Source organism: Symsagittifera roscoffensis, chromosome 4 (genome assembly GCF_963678635.1).
Source record: "Symsagittifera roscoffensis chromosome 4, txSymRosc1.1, whole genome shotgun sequence".
NCBI lineage: Eukaryota > Metazoa > Xenacoelomorpha > Acoela > Convolutidae > Symsagittifera > Symsagittifera roscoffensis.
In genome coordinates, this window is record NC_087065.1 from 14,551,837 (window position 1) to 14,565,331 (window position 13,495).

The 13,495-nt window shown below is 45.1% G+C and overlaps 10 protein-coding genes and 2 pseudogenes across 10 annotated transcripts in view; all 12 read left to right on the plus strand.

Annotated features, from left to right (window-relative positions):
* Nucleotides 1–13,495, plus strand: part of LOC134845154 (nuclear pore complex protein Nup153-like) — a 438,386-nt gene that overhangs the window by 149,350 nt on the left and 275,541 nt on the right. The gene's annotated exons all lie outside the window — the stretch shown is intronic.
* Nucleotides 1–13,495, plus strand: part of LOC134844771 (WD repeat and HMG-box DNA-binding protein 1-like) — a 473,647-nt gene that overhangs the window by 149,345 nt on the left and 310,807 nt on the right. The window lies entirely within an intron of this gene.
* Nucleotides 57–475, plus strand: LOC134844761 (late histone H2A.2.2). Its single transcript, XM_063861578.1, has one exon. It carries the CDS (start codon nucleotides 74–76, stop codon nucleotides 473–475), a length of 402 nt encoding a protein of 133 aa, XP_063717648.1. The 5' UTR covers nucleotides 57–73.
* On the plus strand, nucleotides 787–1,222 carry LOC134844210 (histone H2B.1/H2B.2). The gene has a single exon (XM_063860791.1). It carries the CDS (start codon nucleotides 798–800, stop codon nucleotides 1,164–1,166), a length of 369 nt encoding a protein of 122 aa, XP_063716861.1. The 5' UTR covers nucleotides 787–797; the 3' UTR covers nucleotides 1,167–1,222.
* On the plus strand, nucleotides 1,920–2,364 carry LOC134844207 (histone H3). The gene has a single exon (XM_063860787.1). The coding sequence runs from the start codon at nucleotides 1,954–1,956 to the stop codon at nucleotides 2,362–2,364; it is 411 nt and encodes a 136-aa protein (XP_063716857.1). The 5' UTR covers nucleotides 1,920–1,953.
* LOC134844762 (late histone H2A.L3-like) lies at nucleotides 3,095–4,138 on the plus strand. The gene is made up of 2 exons (XM_063861579.1): nucleotides 3,095–3,401; nucleotides 3,688–4,138. The coding sequence occupies exons 1-2, from the start codon at nucleotides 3,095–3,097 to the stop codon at nucleotides 4,116–4,118; spliced, it is 738 nt and encodes a 245-aa protein (XP_063717649.1). The 3' UTR covers nucleotides 4,119–4,138.
* Nucleotides 4,430–4,865, plus strand: LOC134844211 (histone H2B.1/H2B.2). Its single transcript, XM_063860792.1, has one exon. It carries the CDS (start codon nucleotides 4,441–4,443, stop codon nucleotides 4,807–4,809), a length of 369 nt encoding a protein of 122 aa, XP_063716862.1. The 5' UTR covers nucleotides 4,430–4,440; the 3' UTR covers nucleotides 4,810–4,865.
* LOC134844763 (uncharacterized) lies at nucleotides 5,313–6,006 on the plus strand. Its single transcript, XM_063861580.1, has 2 exons — nucleotides 5,313–5,344; nucleotides 5,577–6,006. Exons 1-2 carry the CDS (start codon nucleotides 5,313–5,315, stop codon nucleotides 6,004–6,006), a joined length of 462 nt encoding a protein of 153 aa, XP_063717650.1.
* LOC134844764 (late histone H2A.2.2-like) lies at nucleotides 7,150–7,551 on the plus strand (annotated as a pseudogene).
* Nucleotides 8,527–8,928, plus strand: LOC134844766 (histone H2A-beta, sperm-like; annotated as a pseudogene).
* Nucleotides 9,251–9,673, plus strand: LOC134844767 (late histone H2B.L4-like). Its single transcript, XM_063861581.1, has 2 exons — nucleotides 9,251–9,262; nucleotides 9,308–9,673. Exons 1-2 carry the CDS (start codon nucleotides 9,251–9,253, stop codon nucleotides 9,671–9,673), a joined length of 378 nt encoding a protein of 125 aa, XP_063717651.1.
* LOC134844768 (uncharacterized) lies at nucleotides 10,299–12,230 on the plus strand. The gene is made up of 3 exons (XM_063861582.1): nucleotides 10,299–10,453; nucleotides 10,815–11,093; nucleotides 12,119–12,230. The coding sequence occupies exons 1-3, from the start codon at nucleotides 10,299–10,301 to the stop codon at nucleotides 12,228–12,230; spliced, it is 546 nt and encodes a 181-aa protein (XP_063717652.1).

The window sequence follows — 13,495 nt, forward strand, 5'->3', positions numbered from 1 at the left end:
ACCCTAAGACAGGGAGCCAAATTGCGGGTAAAGTCAATCGTCAATCTACAGCTTCTACCACAACTACAACACGATGTCAGGCAAAGGAGGAAAATCGAAGAGCGGCAAAGTTGGAGCCAAGGCCAAGACCCGATCAAGCCGAGCTGGACTGCAGTTCCCTGTTGGAAGAATCCACCGATTCATCCGCAAGGGCAACTACGCTGAGCGAGTTGGTGCTGGAGCTCCAGTCTACCTTGCTGCTGTGCTCGAGTACTTGACTGCTGAGATCCTTGAGCTGGCTGGCAACGCTGCTAAAGACAACAAGAAGTCCAGGATCATCCCCAGACACTTGCAGTTGGCCATCAGGAACGACGAAGAGTTGAACAAGCTGCTCCACGGAGTGACCATTGCTCAGGGCGGTGTGCTGCCAAACATCCAGGCTGTGCTCCTACCCAAGAAGCAGTCTTCGTCTCAGCCCAAGTCTGATAAGAAGTAAAGAGCTTCTACCTCAACCAGTTGCTAGCTTTCAAGCTTCAACACCAAACCGGCCTTTTTAAAGGCCACCAAACTTAAAGTTCTATCTTTTTATCCTGCCTAGCAGGCATAGCTACGCTACTCAGAGCAAACCATGGGGGCCTAACACAACTAGCTAGCCTCGAGCTCGACTGGCAGTCCAAAATTGAAGCTTAATTTAGCTTTCAGCTGAGAGCCAATCAGAATTGAGTATTCTTCGAGCTCAATTTGAACACAATTTTTCAAGTTAGGTTGGCATTTTTGCTCGATCCACAACTCAACACCACTACAACTACATCTCTACAATGGCACCCAAAGTCAGCGGAAAGGCAGTCAAGAAGGCAGGCAAAGCCCAGAAGAAGCCCACTGGAGACAAGAAAAAGAAGAAGAAGAGGCGAGAGACCTACTCTCTCTACATCTACAAGGTGCTGAAGCAGGTCCACCCTGACACCGGCATCTCCTCCAAGGCTATGTCGATCATGAACAGCTTCGTGAACGACATCTTCGAGAGAATCGCCGGTGAAGCTTCAAAACTGGCCCACTACAACAAGCGATCAACCATCTCTAGCCGGGAGATCCAAACCGCAGTCAGACTGCTGTTGCCCGGAGAGCTGGCCAAGCATGCTGTCAGTGAGGGAACCAAGGCCGTCACCAAGTACACCAGCTCCAAGTAGACGACCAGCTTCTGCAACTAGTTGCTCTGAGCAACACCAAACCGGCCTTTTTAAAGGCCACCAAAAAGCATAGTTCTCTTTGTACTCTAGCTAGCAAGCTCAAATTGGCTTGTATGCAATTTCGAGCTCTCAAAAGCTAGCTTTGAGCATCTAATTTGAGCTACTAAGCTCAACTGAGCTTGTAACTTGCTTAAAATAGCTCCAGATCAATTTAAGAGCTAAAAGACAGCAGAATTTTAAGCTTTCACGTCTCAGCCAATCAGATTTGAGCTTCCTTGTGCTCTCTAACTTACAGCTCGAAATAGCTAAGTTTGAGCTTCCAAAGCTAGCTAACGAACCCAATTCAGCTAGGATAAGCTCAATTGAGTTTGTAGCTGGCTGACATTAGCTTTGGGTCAATTCTAGAGGCAGAAACACCAAATTTTCAACTTTTCACTTCTCAGCCAATCAGATTCGAGCTTAGTTTGAGCTTCCGCTATCACTCAGACACGGGCCAATCACCTATGCCGCTTTTGGCGGGTAACCTCCAACCCAAGTATAAATAGTCGGCACTTCACATACTTTACTATATATATAGTTGAAATTGCTCCTTAATATATATAAGTAACGACTCACCAGAGCTCTCCTTCTATTGCTCTTTTACGTGCCTAACTATTTTTTTATACATCGAGCGCTCTCAAGGCTTCTGGAGATCTGAATCTCTAGGTTACCTCACGGATTTTCACAAAATTCAACACCCAAAATCTACTTCTACATCTACAACTCAGCTACACTCAACTGACGAAGAATGGCCCGAACGAAGCAGACTGCACGAAAGAGTACCGGAGGAAAGGCACCCAGGAAGCAACTGGCTACCAAGGCTGCAAGGAAGAGCGCACCTTCCACCGGCGGTGTGAAGAAGCCTCACCGATACAGACCAGGAACCGTTGCCCTGAGGGAGATCAGGAGATACCAGAAGTCCACTGAGCTGTTGATCCGAAAGCTGCCCTTCCAGCGACTGGTCAGAGAAATCGCCCAGGACTTCAAGACTGACTTGCGGTTCCAGAGCACTGCCATCATGGCTCTGCAGGAAGCCAGCGAGAGCTACTTGGTCAGCCTGTTCGAGGACACCAACTTGTGCGCGATCCACGCCAAGAGAGTCACGATCATGCCCAAGGACATCCAGTTGGCTCGACGAATCCGAGGAGAGCGAGCTTAAGCTCAAGGTGTACTCCACACCAATCAAACCGGCCTTTTTAAAGGCCACCCAACTATAAGTTCTATAATTCTTCACATTGAGCCTCGCTCAAGCGAGCTTCGACCAGAGGAAGCTTGAGCTGGTCTAGGTTGAGCTCTGCTTCCCCCTCATTGGGGTGACGCAGCTGGAAAAAGAGCTCGAGCTAGCTGTTCAATTGCTCCCGTACGTAGCCTAACTTTTTTGAGCTTCGAGCTCGCAGAGCTCGGCAAGCTACCTCATAGAGCTCAGGCAAGCTTGTATAAGCTTGATTTAAATCACAGAGCTCGAATAAGCTCTGTCGACTGACCAGTTTAAGCTAGTACACCTTGTGTGAGCTCAAAATTTTTTCAATTGCTCCCGTACGTAGCCTAACTATTTTCAACTTAGAGCTCTCAGAGCTCGGCAAGCTATCTCACAGACCTCGAGCGAGCTTCTACGAGCTTGATTTAAATCACATAGCTCTGATAAGCTCTGTGGACTGACCAGTTTGAGGTAGAAGGTCTTGTGGGAGCTCAAAAAAAAAATTTCAATTGCTCCTTTACGTGCCTAACTTTTTTAAATACTTATTATCTGCTCTCTCATTGGCTGTTGGTATGAGGGCCAATCAGAGAGCAGAGAAGACGGTCGAAAATTGATAGGTACCTAGCGATTTTTGCCAATCTCAAACCCAACTGCTACTTCAATTTCTACAACAACTACAACTGCAACAACCATGTCTGGACGAGGAAAGGGAGGAAAAGGACTTGGCAAAGGAGGAGCAAAGAGGCACCGAAAGATCTTAAGAGATAACATCCAAGGCATCACCAAGCCAGCCATCAGACGTCTTGCTCGACGAGGAGGTGTCAAGCGTATCAGTGGACTGATCTACGAAGAGACCCGAGGAGTGCTCAAGAACTACTTGGAGAGCGTGATCAGGGATGCTGTAACCTACACCGAGCACGCCAAGAGGAAGACCGTTGTAGCCATGGACATCGTCTACGCCCTCAAGAGACAAGGCAAGACCTTGTACGGATTCGGAGGTTAAGAAGCTTCTTAGCCAGCTGCTCTCCTAGCTGCAGCACCAAACCGGCCTTTTTAAAGGCCACCAACTATCTCAGTTCTTAAGTCAAGCTCTACTAGAGCTCTAACGAGCTCTGCTAGAGCTCTAACAAGCTCAGCTAGTTAGTGTAGAGTTTTCAGCGTATCTAAATTAACTTAAAATGCTAGCTCGATTCTGATTGGCTCTCCCATCTTGGTGGCCGATTTGAACTTACTACCCTAAGACAGGGAGCCAAATTGCGGGTAAAGTCAATCGTCAATCTACAGCTTCTACCACAACTACAACACGATGTCAGGCGTCAGGCAAAGGAGGAAAATCGAAGAGCGGCAAAGTTGGAGCCAAGGCCAAGACCCGATCAAGCCGAGCTGGACTGCAGTTCCCTGTTGGAAGAATCCACCGATTCATCCGCAAGGGCAACTACGCTGAGCGAGTTGGTGCTGGAGCTCCAGTCTACCTTGCTGCTGTGCTCGAGTACTTGACTGCTGAGATCCTTGAGCTGGCTGGCAACGCTGCTAAAGACAACAAGAAGTCCAGGATCATCCCCAGACACTTGCAGTTGGCCATCAGGAACGACGAAGAGTTGAACAAGCTGCTCCACGGAGTGACCATTGCTCAGGGCGGTGTGCTGCCAAACATCCAGGCTGTGCTCCTACCCAAGAAGCAGTCTTCGTCTCAGCCCAAGTCTGACAAGAAGTAAAGAGCTTCTACCTCAACCAGTTGCTAGCTTTCAAGCTTCAACACCAAACCGGCCTTTTTAAAGGCCACCAAACTTAAAGTTCTATCTTTTTATCCTGCCTAGCAGGCATAGCTACGCTACTCAGAGCAAACCATGGGGGCCTAACACAACTAGCTAGCCTCGAGCTCGACTGGCAGTCCAAAATTGAAGCTTAATTTAGCTTTCAGCTGAGAGCCAATCAGAATTGAGTATTCTTCGAGCTCAATTTGAACACAATTTTTCAAGTTAGGTTGGCATTTTTGCTCGATCCACAACTCAACACCACTACAACTACATCTCTACAATGGCACCCAAAGTCAGCGGAAAGGCAGTCAAGAAGGCAGGCAAAGCCCAGAAGAAGCCCACTGGAGACAAGAAAAAGAAGAAGAAGAGGCGAGAGACCTACTCTCTCTACATCTACAAGGTGCTGAAGCAGGTCCACCCTGACACCGGCATCTCCTCCAAGGCTATGTCGATCATGAACAGCTTCGTGAACGACATCTTCGAGAGAATCGCCGGTGAAGCTTCAAAACTGGCCCACTACAACAAGCGATCAACCATCTCTAGCCGGGAGATCCAAACCGCAGTCAGACTGCTGTTGCCCGGAGAGCTGGCCAAGCATGCTGTCAGTGAGGGAACCAAGGCCGTCACCAAGTACACCAGCTCCAAGTAGACGACCAGCTTCTGCAACTAGTTGCTCTGAGCAACACCAAACCGGCCTTTTTAAAGGCCACCAAAAAGCATAGTTCTCTTTGTACTCTAGCTAGCAAGCTCAAATTGGCTTGTATGCAATTTCGAGCTCTCAAAAGCTAGCTTTGAGCATCTAATTTGAGCTACTAAGCTCAACTGAGCTTGTAACTTGCTTAAAATAGCTCCAGATCAATTTAAGAGCTAAAAGACAGCAGAATTTTAAGCTTTCACGTCTCAGCCAATCAGATTTGAGCTTCCTTGTGCTCTCTAACTTACAGCTCGAAATAGCTAAGTTTGAGCTTCCAAAGCTAGCTAACGAACCCAATTCAGCTAGGATAAGCTCAATTGAGTTTGTAGCTGGCTGACATTAGCTTTGGGTCAATTCTAGAGGCAGAAACACCAAATTTTCAACTTTTCACTTCTCAGCCAATCAGATTCGAGCTTAGTTTGAGCTTCCGCTATCACTCAGACACGGGCCAATCACCTATGCCGCTTTTGGCGGGTAACCTCCAACCCAAGTATAAATAGTCGGCACTTCACATACTTTACTATATATATAGTTGAAATTGCTCCTTAATATATATAAGTAACGACTCACCAGAGCTCTCCTTCTATTGCTCTTTTACGTGCCTAACTATTTTTTTATACATCGAGCGCTCTCAAGGCTTCTGGAGATCTGAATCTCTAGGTTACCTCACGGATTTTCACAAAATTCAACACCCAAAATCTACTTCTACATCTACAACTCAGCTACACTCAACTGACGAAGAATGGCCCGAACGAAGCAGACTGCACGAAAGAGTACCGGAGAAAGGCACCCAGGAAGCAACTGGCTACCAAGGCTGCAAGGAAGAGCGCACCTTCCACCGGCGGTGTGAAGAAGCCTCACCGATACAGACCAGGAACCGTTGCCCTGAGGGAGATCAGGAGATACCAGAAGTCCACTGAGCTGTTGATCCGAAAGCTGCCCTTCCAGCGACTGGTCAGAGAAATCGCCCAGGACTTCAAGACTGACTTGCGGTTCCAGAGCACTGCCATCATGGCTCTGCAGGAAGCCAGCGAGAGCTACTTGGTCAGCCTGTTCGAGGACACCAACTTGTGCGCGATCCACGCCAAGAGAGTCACGATCATGCCCAAGGACATCCAGTTGGCTCGACGAATCCGAGGAGAGCGAGCTTAAGCTCAAGGTGTACTCCACACCAATCAAACCGGCCTTTTTAAAGGCCACCCAACTATAAGTTCTATAATTCTTCACATTGAGCCTCGCTCAAGCGGGCTTCGACCAGAGGAAGCTTGAGCTGGTCTAGGTTGAGCTCTGCTTCCCCCTCATTGGGGTGACGCAGCTGGAAAAAGAGCTCGAGCTAGCTGTTCAATTGCTCCCGTTCGTAGCCTAACTTTTTTGAGCTTCGAGCTCGCAGAGCTCGGCAAGCTACCTCATAGAGCTCAGGCAAGCTTGTATAAGCTTGATTTAAATCACAGAGCTCGAATAAGCTCTGTCGACTGACCAGTTTAAGCTAGTACACATTGTGTGAGCTCAAAATTTTTTCAATTGCTCCCGTACGTAGCCTAACTATTTTCAACTTAGAGCTCTCAGAGCTCGGCAAGCTATCTCACAGACCTCGAGCGAGCTTCTACGAGCTTGATTTAAATCACATAGCTCTGATAAGCTCTGTGGACTGACCAGTTTGAGGTAGAAGGTCTTGTGGGAGCTCAAAAAAAAAATTTCAATTGCTCCTTTACGTGCCTAACTTTTTTAAATACTTATTATCTGCTCTCTCATTGGCTGTTGGTATGAGGGCCAATCAGAGAGCAGAGAAGTCGGTCGAAAATTGATAGGTACCTAGCGATTTTTGCCAATCTCAAACCCAACTGCTACTTCAATTTCTACAACAACTACAACTGCAACAACCATGTCTGGACGAGGAAAGGGAGGAAAAGGACTTGGCAAAGGAGGAGCAAAGAGGCTCATAGAGCTCAGGCAAGCTTGTACGAGCTTGATATAAATCACAGAGCTCGAATTAAATCTGTGGATTGACCAGTTTAAGCTAGTACACCTTGTGTGAGCTCAAAATTTTTTCAATTGCTCCCGTACGTAGCCTAACTATTTTTAAGTTCGCGCTCTGAGAGCTCGGCAAGCTATCTCACAGACCTCAAGCGAGCTCTCACCGTAGCTAAAACTAATCAAATTTGCTAGCTCGATTCTGATTGGCTCTCCCATCTTGGTGGCCGATTTGAATTTAGTACCCTAAGACAGGGAGCCAAACTGTGGTAAAGTCAATCGTCAATCTACAGCTTCTACCACAACAACTACAACTACAACAAGATGTCAGGCAAAGGAGGAAAATCGAAGAGCGGCAAAGTTGGAGCCAAAGCCAAGACCCGATCAAGCCGAGCTGGACTGTAGTTCCCAGTTGGACGAATCCACCGATTTATCCGCAAGGGCAACTACGCTGAGCGAGTTGGTGCTGGAGCCCCATTCTACCTTGCTGCTGTGCTCGAGTATTTGACTGCTGAGATCCTTGAGCTGGCTGGCACCGCTGCTAAAGACAACAAGAAGTCCAGGATCATCCCCAGACACTTGCAGTTGGCCATCAAGAACGACGAAGAGTTGAACAAGCTGCTCCACGGAGTGACCACTGCTCAGGGTGGTGTGCTGCCGAACATCCAGGCTGTGCTCCTGCCCAAGAAGCAGTCTTCGTCTCAGCCCAAGTCTGACAAGAAGTAAAGAGCTTCTACCTCTGCCAGTTGCTAGCTCTCAAGCTTCAACAAAAAAACCGGCCTTTTTAAAGGCCACCAAATTTAAAGTTCTATCTTTTTATCCTGCCTAGCAGGCATATCTAAGCTACTCAGAGCAAACTAAGGTGGCCTAACAACACTATCTAGTCTCGAGCTCGACTGGCAGTCCAAAAATGAAGCTTAATTTAGCTTTCAGCTGAGAGCCAATCAGAATTTAGTCTTCTTCGAGCTCGATTTGAACACAATTTTTCAAGTTACGTTGGCTTTTTGCTCGATCCACAACTCAACACCACTACAACTACATCTCTACAATGGCACCCAAAGTCAGCTGAAAGGCAGTCAAGAAGGCAGGCAAAGCCCAGACGAAGCCCACTGGAGACAAGAAAAAGAAGAGGCGAGAGACCTACTCTCTCTACATCTACAAGGTGCTGAAGCAGGTCCACCCTGACACCGGCATCTCCTCCAAGGCTATGTCGATCATGAAAAGCTTTGTGAACGACATCTCCGAGAGAATCGCCGGTGAAGCTTCAAAACTGGACCACTACAACAAGCGATCAACCATCTCTAGCCGGGAGATCCAAACCGCAGTCAGACTGCTGTTGCCTCTACACCTAGTTGCTCTGAGCAACACCAAACCGGCCTTTTTCACAGAGCTCGAATTAAATCTGTGGATTGACCAGTTTAAGCTAGTACACCTTGTGTGAGCTCAAAATTTTTTCAATTGCTCCCGTACGTAGCCTAACTATTTTTAAGTTCGCGCTCTGAGAGCTCGGCAAGCTATCTCACAGACCTCAAGCGAGCTCTCACCGTAGCTAAAACTGATCAAATTTGCTAGCTCGATTCTGATTGGCTCTCCCATCTTGGTGGCCGATTTGAATTTAGTACCCTAAGACAGGGAGCCAAACTGTGGTAAAGTCAATCGTCAATCTACAGCTTCTACCACAACAACTACAACTACAACAAGATGTCAGGCAAAGGAGGAAAATCGAAGAGCGGCAAAGTTGGAGCCAAAGCCAAGACCCGATCAAGCCGAGCTGGACTGTAGTTCCCAGTTGGACGAATCCACCGATTTATCCGCAAGGGCAACTACGCTGAGCGAGTTGGTGCTGGAGCCCCATTCTACCTTGCTGCTGTGCTCGAGTATTTGACTGCTGAGATCCTTGAGCTGGCTGGCAACGCTGCTAAAGACAACAAGAAGTCCAGGATCATCCCCAGACACTTGCAGTTGGCCATCAAGAACGACGAAGAGTTGAACAAGCTGCTCCACGGAGTGACCACTGCTCAGGGTGGTGTGCTGCCGAACATCCAGGCTGTGCTCCTGCCCAAGAAGCAGTCTTCGTCTCAGCCCAAGTCTGACAAGAAGTAAAGAGCTTCTACCTCTGCCAGTTGCTAGCTCTCAAGCTTCAACAAAAAAACCGGCCTTTGTAAAGGCCACCAAATTTAAAGTTCTATCTTTTTATCCTGCCTAGCAGGCATATCTAAGCTACTCAGAGCAAACTAAGGTGGCCTAACAACACTATCTAGTCTCGAGCTCGACTGGCAGTCCAAAAATGAAGCTTAATTTAGCTTTCAGCTGAGAGCCAATCAGAATTGAGTCTTCTTCGAGCTCGATTTGAACACAATTTTTCAAGTTACGTTGGCTTTTTGCTCGATCCACAACTCAACACCACTACAACTACATCTCTACAATGGCACCCAAAGTCAGCTGAAAGGCAGTCAAGAAGGCAGGCAAAGCCCAGACGAAGCCCACTGGAGACAAGAAAAAGAAGAGGCGAGAGACCTACTCTCTCTACATCTACAAGGTGCTGAAGCAGGTCCACCCTGACACCGGCATCTCCTCCAAGGCTATGTCGATCATGAAAAGCTTTGTGAACGACATCTCCGAGAGAATCGCCGGTGAAGCTTCAAAACTGGACCACTACAACAAGCGATCAACCATCTCTAGCCGGGAGATCCAAACCGCAGTCAGACTGCTGTTGCCTCTACACCTAGTTGCTCTGAGCAACACCAAACCGGCCTTTTTAAAGGCCATCAAAAAGCATAGTTCTCTTAGTACTCTAGCTAGCAAGCTCAAATTGGCTTGTATGCAACTTCGAGCTCTGAACACCTAGCTTTGGGCATCTAATTTGAGCTACTAAGCTCAACTGAGCTTGTAACTTGCTTAAATCAGCTCCAGGCCAACTTAAGAGCTAAAAGACTGCTAAATTTTAAGCTTTCACGTCTCAGCCAATCAGAATTGAGCTTCATTGTGCTCTCTGACTTACAGCTCGAAACAGCTAAGTTTGAGCTTCCAAAGCTAGCTAACGAGCCCAATTCAGCTAGTTTAAGCTGAACTGAGCTGGTAGCTGGCTGAAATTAGATTTGGGTCAATTCTAGAGCCAAGAACACCAAATTTTCAAGTTTTCACCTCTCAGCCAATCAGATTCGAGCTTAGTTTGACACGGGCCAATCACCTTTTCCGCTTTTCGCGGGTAGCCTCCAACCCAAGTATAAATAGTCGGCACTTCACATATTTTACTATATATAGTTGAAAATGCTCCTTAATATATATAAGTAACGACTCACCAGAGCTCTTCTTCTATTGCTCTTTTACGTGCCTAACTATTTTTTATACGTCGAACGCTCTCAAGACTTCTGGAGATCTGAATTTCTTGGCTACCTCACGGATTTGTCTAAACTTCAACACCCAAAATCTACTTCTACATCTACAACTCAGCTACACTCAACTGACGAAGAATGGCCCGAACGAAGCAGACTGCACGAAAGAGTACTGGAGGAAAGGCACCCAGGAAGCAACTGGCTACCAAGGCTGCTAGGAAGAGCGCACCTTCCACCGGCGGTGTGAAGAAGCCTCACCGATACAGACCAGTAACCGTTGCCCTGAGGCATAAGTAGGTTAACTCTTTTTAAGTTCGAGCTCTCAGAGTTCGGCAAGCTATCTCACAGACCTCAAGCGAGCTTCTACGAGCTTGATTTCAATCACATAGCTCTGATAAGCTCTGTGGACTGACCAGTTTGAGGTAGAAGGTCTTGTGGGAGCTCAAAAAAAATTTCAATTGCTCCTTTACGTGCCTAACTTTTTTTACTACTTATTATCTGCTCTCTCATTGGCTGTTGGTATGAGGGCCAATGAGAGAGCAGAAAATTCGGTCGAAAATTCTTAGGTACCTGGCGATTTTTGCCAATCCCAAACCCAACTTCTACTTCAAATTCTACAACAACTACAACTGCAACAGTCATGTCCGGACGAAGAAAGGGAGGAAAAGGACTTGGAAAAGGAGGAGCAAAGAGGCACCGAAAGATCTTAAGAGATAATATCCAAGGCATCACCAAGCCAGCCATCAGACGTCTTGCACGACGAGGAGGTGTCAAGCGTGTCAGTGGACTGATCTACGATGAGACCCGAGTAGTGCTCAAAAACTACTTGGAGAGCGTGATCAGGGATGCTGTAACCTACACCGAGCACGCCAAGAGGAAGACCGTTGTAGCCATGGACATCGTCTACGCCCTCCAACGACAAGGCAAGACCTTGTACGGATTCGGAGGTTAAGAAGCTTCTTAGCCAGCTGCTCTCCTAGCTGCAGCACCAAACCGCCCTTTTTAAAAGCCACCAACAACTTCAGTTCTCATATCAAGCTCGTCTGTGCGTTTTAACCAGTCATACTTTTTGAGGTTTTTTAGGAAGAGCACGACCTGAGCTGTAATTTATTAGACAGCATTCGTAAAAAAAGTACACAATTTTCAAAAATTTCATCCTTTTGAAAACTATTTCATCAAAGTTTGTACTGGTGATTTTATATTGAAACAAATTGAAATATCTATTTTACGAAAAGTCTCCATTGAAGCGAAGAAAACTTAATTTTTTCCTCCATACAAGTTAGCATCATTTATTTCAACTATTATTACCTGTATAGTAGTCCCATAGGTTTTATGGCAAACAATTTTGCTAGAAAATTTTCTAGCTCAAAAAAAAGGAATCGAAATGAAACATACGTTTTTCAGGAAAGCCAATATTTTAAGAAGCGACGCATTTTGAAGCGAAGCATCTGTCAACAAACTTCTGACTCCCATCAACTTGTGCTTTAATTACCTTCGATTATCAGTGGACACTGACATTTTTGTCTTATGTTCAAACATTTCAGATTTGACAATATTACAAATTTCTAATTATAACGCTTGACAGTATTATCCGTGGAAAGTCAAAAAAAAGTTCTCACTGAAAGTTTCGACGCAAATTAATTGGAGCTAATGTCATTCAAAGTTTTGAAAAAAGTAGCGCTTACCCAAACTGCATTGCTTTAAATTTCTCTTCGAAAACAATATCTGAACTTACATTGTTCCTATCAGGAAGGGATCAACCGTCATTCTTCGATTGTTATGGAGGGTTTAAGTCTATGTAAAATAAACATATATTTATTTATAATTGCTTGGAGGCATATATATATATATATATATATATATATATATATATATATATATATATATATATATAAAAATATACATAAATATGTAATATTTATAAAAATAATTATATATGTACATCTATATATCTACAGCTTCTACCACAAAAGCTACAACTACAACACGATGTCAGTCAAAGGAGGAAAATCGAAGAGCGGCAAAGTTGGAGCCATGGCCAAGAACCAATCAACTTGTTCAACCGCATAGACAACTACGCCGAGTGAGTTGGAGCGGGATTCACTGTTTACCTTGCTGCCTGCTCGAGCATTTGAATGCTTGAGCTGGCTCCGAAAGCTGCGAAAAACAATAAGAAGTCTCAAGAAGTATGGTTTTTCTTCCAATTCATTTTTTTTTACCTGAGGTCAATTTTTACTGCATGATAGAGGTCATTTTCTTAGTTCTTTACTCTCACTTTTTTCAATATCAGTTTTTCAACCTGTTCTGTGAGTTCATTCAAACTTTTTGGTGGGTTCATGAAGACACATAGTTCAATTTTGGCAGTCAGACAGTTTTTAACCGTCTTGATGAACCCACCAAACAAATTTAATTGAACGCACCAAACAAGTTGAAAAGTTGATTCTAAAAAACTGAGGATTAAAAAAAATAAAAAATTGACCACTATTATGAAGTAACAATTAACCTCAGGTTAAAAAATGAAATTGAAAGCAAACCGTCATTCTGGAATTGTCAATTTTAGTGAGATCATACGCGAGCAACTCGACACTTAACTCCCTTTCTTTCTCCCACATTTTTCCTTTGCCGTTGCCCCATCATTTATACGAGAGTAGGGAATGGGGGAAGTAGTAGTGGGGGCAATTGTAGCGAGGGAGATGAATGATTCATAAGTTGCAGGGGGAACTATAAAAAAAATCAACATGAAAAATCAAATAGGCCAAAATGATTTTGAAAAATTTGACAGCGTTTTTTAGGTCCTGTTTTTGAGTACCCAGGTTATTTGTCCAAAGAGTCCATCCTTAGGAGCGTCCCTAGAGCCCAGCTTAGCCAGTGAAAAACCATGTCAAAGTCGTGCAGTGATTGCCTCGGAATTCCTGGAGCAATCTAAGAGTCCAAGCCTGGTCTTCCAAATTTTTTTGATTGATTTTTCAAATTAAGAAATGTTTTCGAACCTGACTTAAAACAAAACAAACCAAAGATTATTCTCAGGAAAAAATTCAAACAGGTTAATTGGAAAAAATCACGCAAAGAAAGTTGTAGGTCACCAATGAAGAGAAAAGTGAAATTTTTACATACGTTTTTTATGTGTCTATATTCCGAGGCAATACCTGTACAAAAGTGTCGGTTTTCTGTCAAATTTAGGCTTATTTTACATAATAGAAACCTAATTTTTGCTCCCTACAGATCAGTCGTTTTACTTTTTGGTTGCTTAGTGTGAAAAATTGAGTGTGGACTACAATACACTCCCAAACAAATACAACTTTGCATGGATTTTTTTTGAAATCGTTTGTTTCAGC

What these genes read in the sequence shown, in the direction of transcription:
- LOC134844761 (XM_063861578.1), top strand. Translation starts at nt 74, where the DNA reads ATGTCAGGCAAAGGAGGAAAATCGAAGAGCGGCAAAGTTGGAGCCAAG.
- LOC134844210 (XM_063860791.1), top strand. Translation starts at nt 798, where the DNA reads ATGGCACCCAAAGTCAGCGGAAAGGCAGTCAAGAAGGCAGGCAAAGCC.
- LOC134844207 (XM_063860787.1), top strand. Translation starts at nt 1,954, where the DNA reads ATGGCCCGAACGAAGCAGACTGCACGAAAGAGTACCGGAGGAAAGGCA.
- LOC134844762 (XM_063861579.1), top strand. Translation starts at nt 3,095, where the DNA reads ATGTCTGGACGAGGAAAGGGAGGAAAAGGACTTGGCAAAGGAGGAGCA. An exon ending in GACCTTGTACGGATTCGGAG is followed by an intron (nt 3,402 to 3,687) that starts GTTAAGAAGCTT and finishes GTCAATCTACAG; the next exon opens with CTTCTACCACAACTACAACA.
- LOC134844211 (XM_063860792.1), top strand. Translation starts at nt 4,441, where the DNA reads ATGGCACCCAAAGTCAGCGGAAAGGCAGTCAAGAAGGCAGGCAAAGCC.
- LOC134844763 (XM_063861580.1), top strand. Translation starts at nt 5,313, where the DNA reads ATGCCGCTTTTGGCGGGTAACCTCCAACCCAA. An exon ending in GCGGGTAACCTCCAACCCAA is followed by an intron (nt 5,345 to 5,576) that starts GTATAAATAGTC and finishes TCTACAACTCAG; the next exon opens with CTACACTCAACTGACGAAGA.
- LOC134844768 (XM_063861582.1), top strand. Translation starts at nt 10,299, where the DNA reads ATGGCCCGAACGAAGCAGACTGCACGAAAGAGTACTGGAGGAAAGGCA. An exon ending in ACCGTTGCCCTGAGGCATAA is followed by an intron (nt 10,454 to 10,814) that starts GTAGGTTAACTC and finishes GTCCGGACGAAG; the next exon opens with AAAGGGAGGAAAAGGACTTG. An exon ending in CAACGACAAGGCAAGACCTT is followed by an intron (nt 11,094 to 12,118) that starts GTACGGATTCGG and finishes ATATATCTACAG; the next exon opens with CTTCTACCACAAAAGCTACA.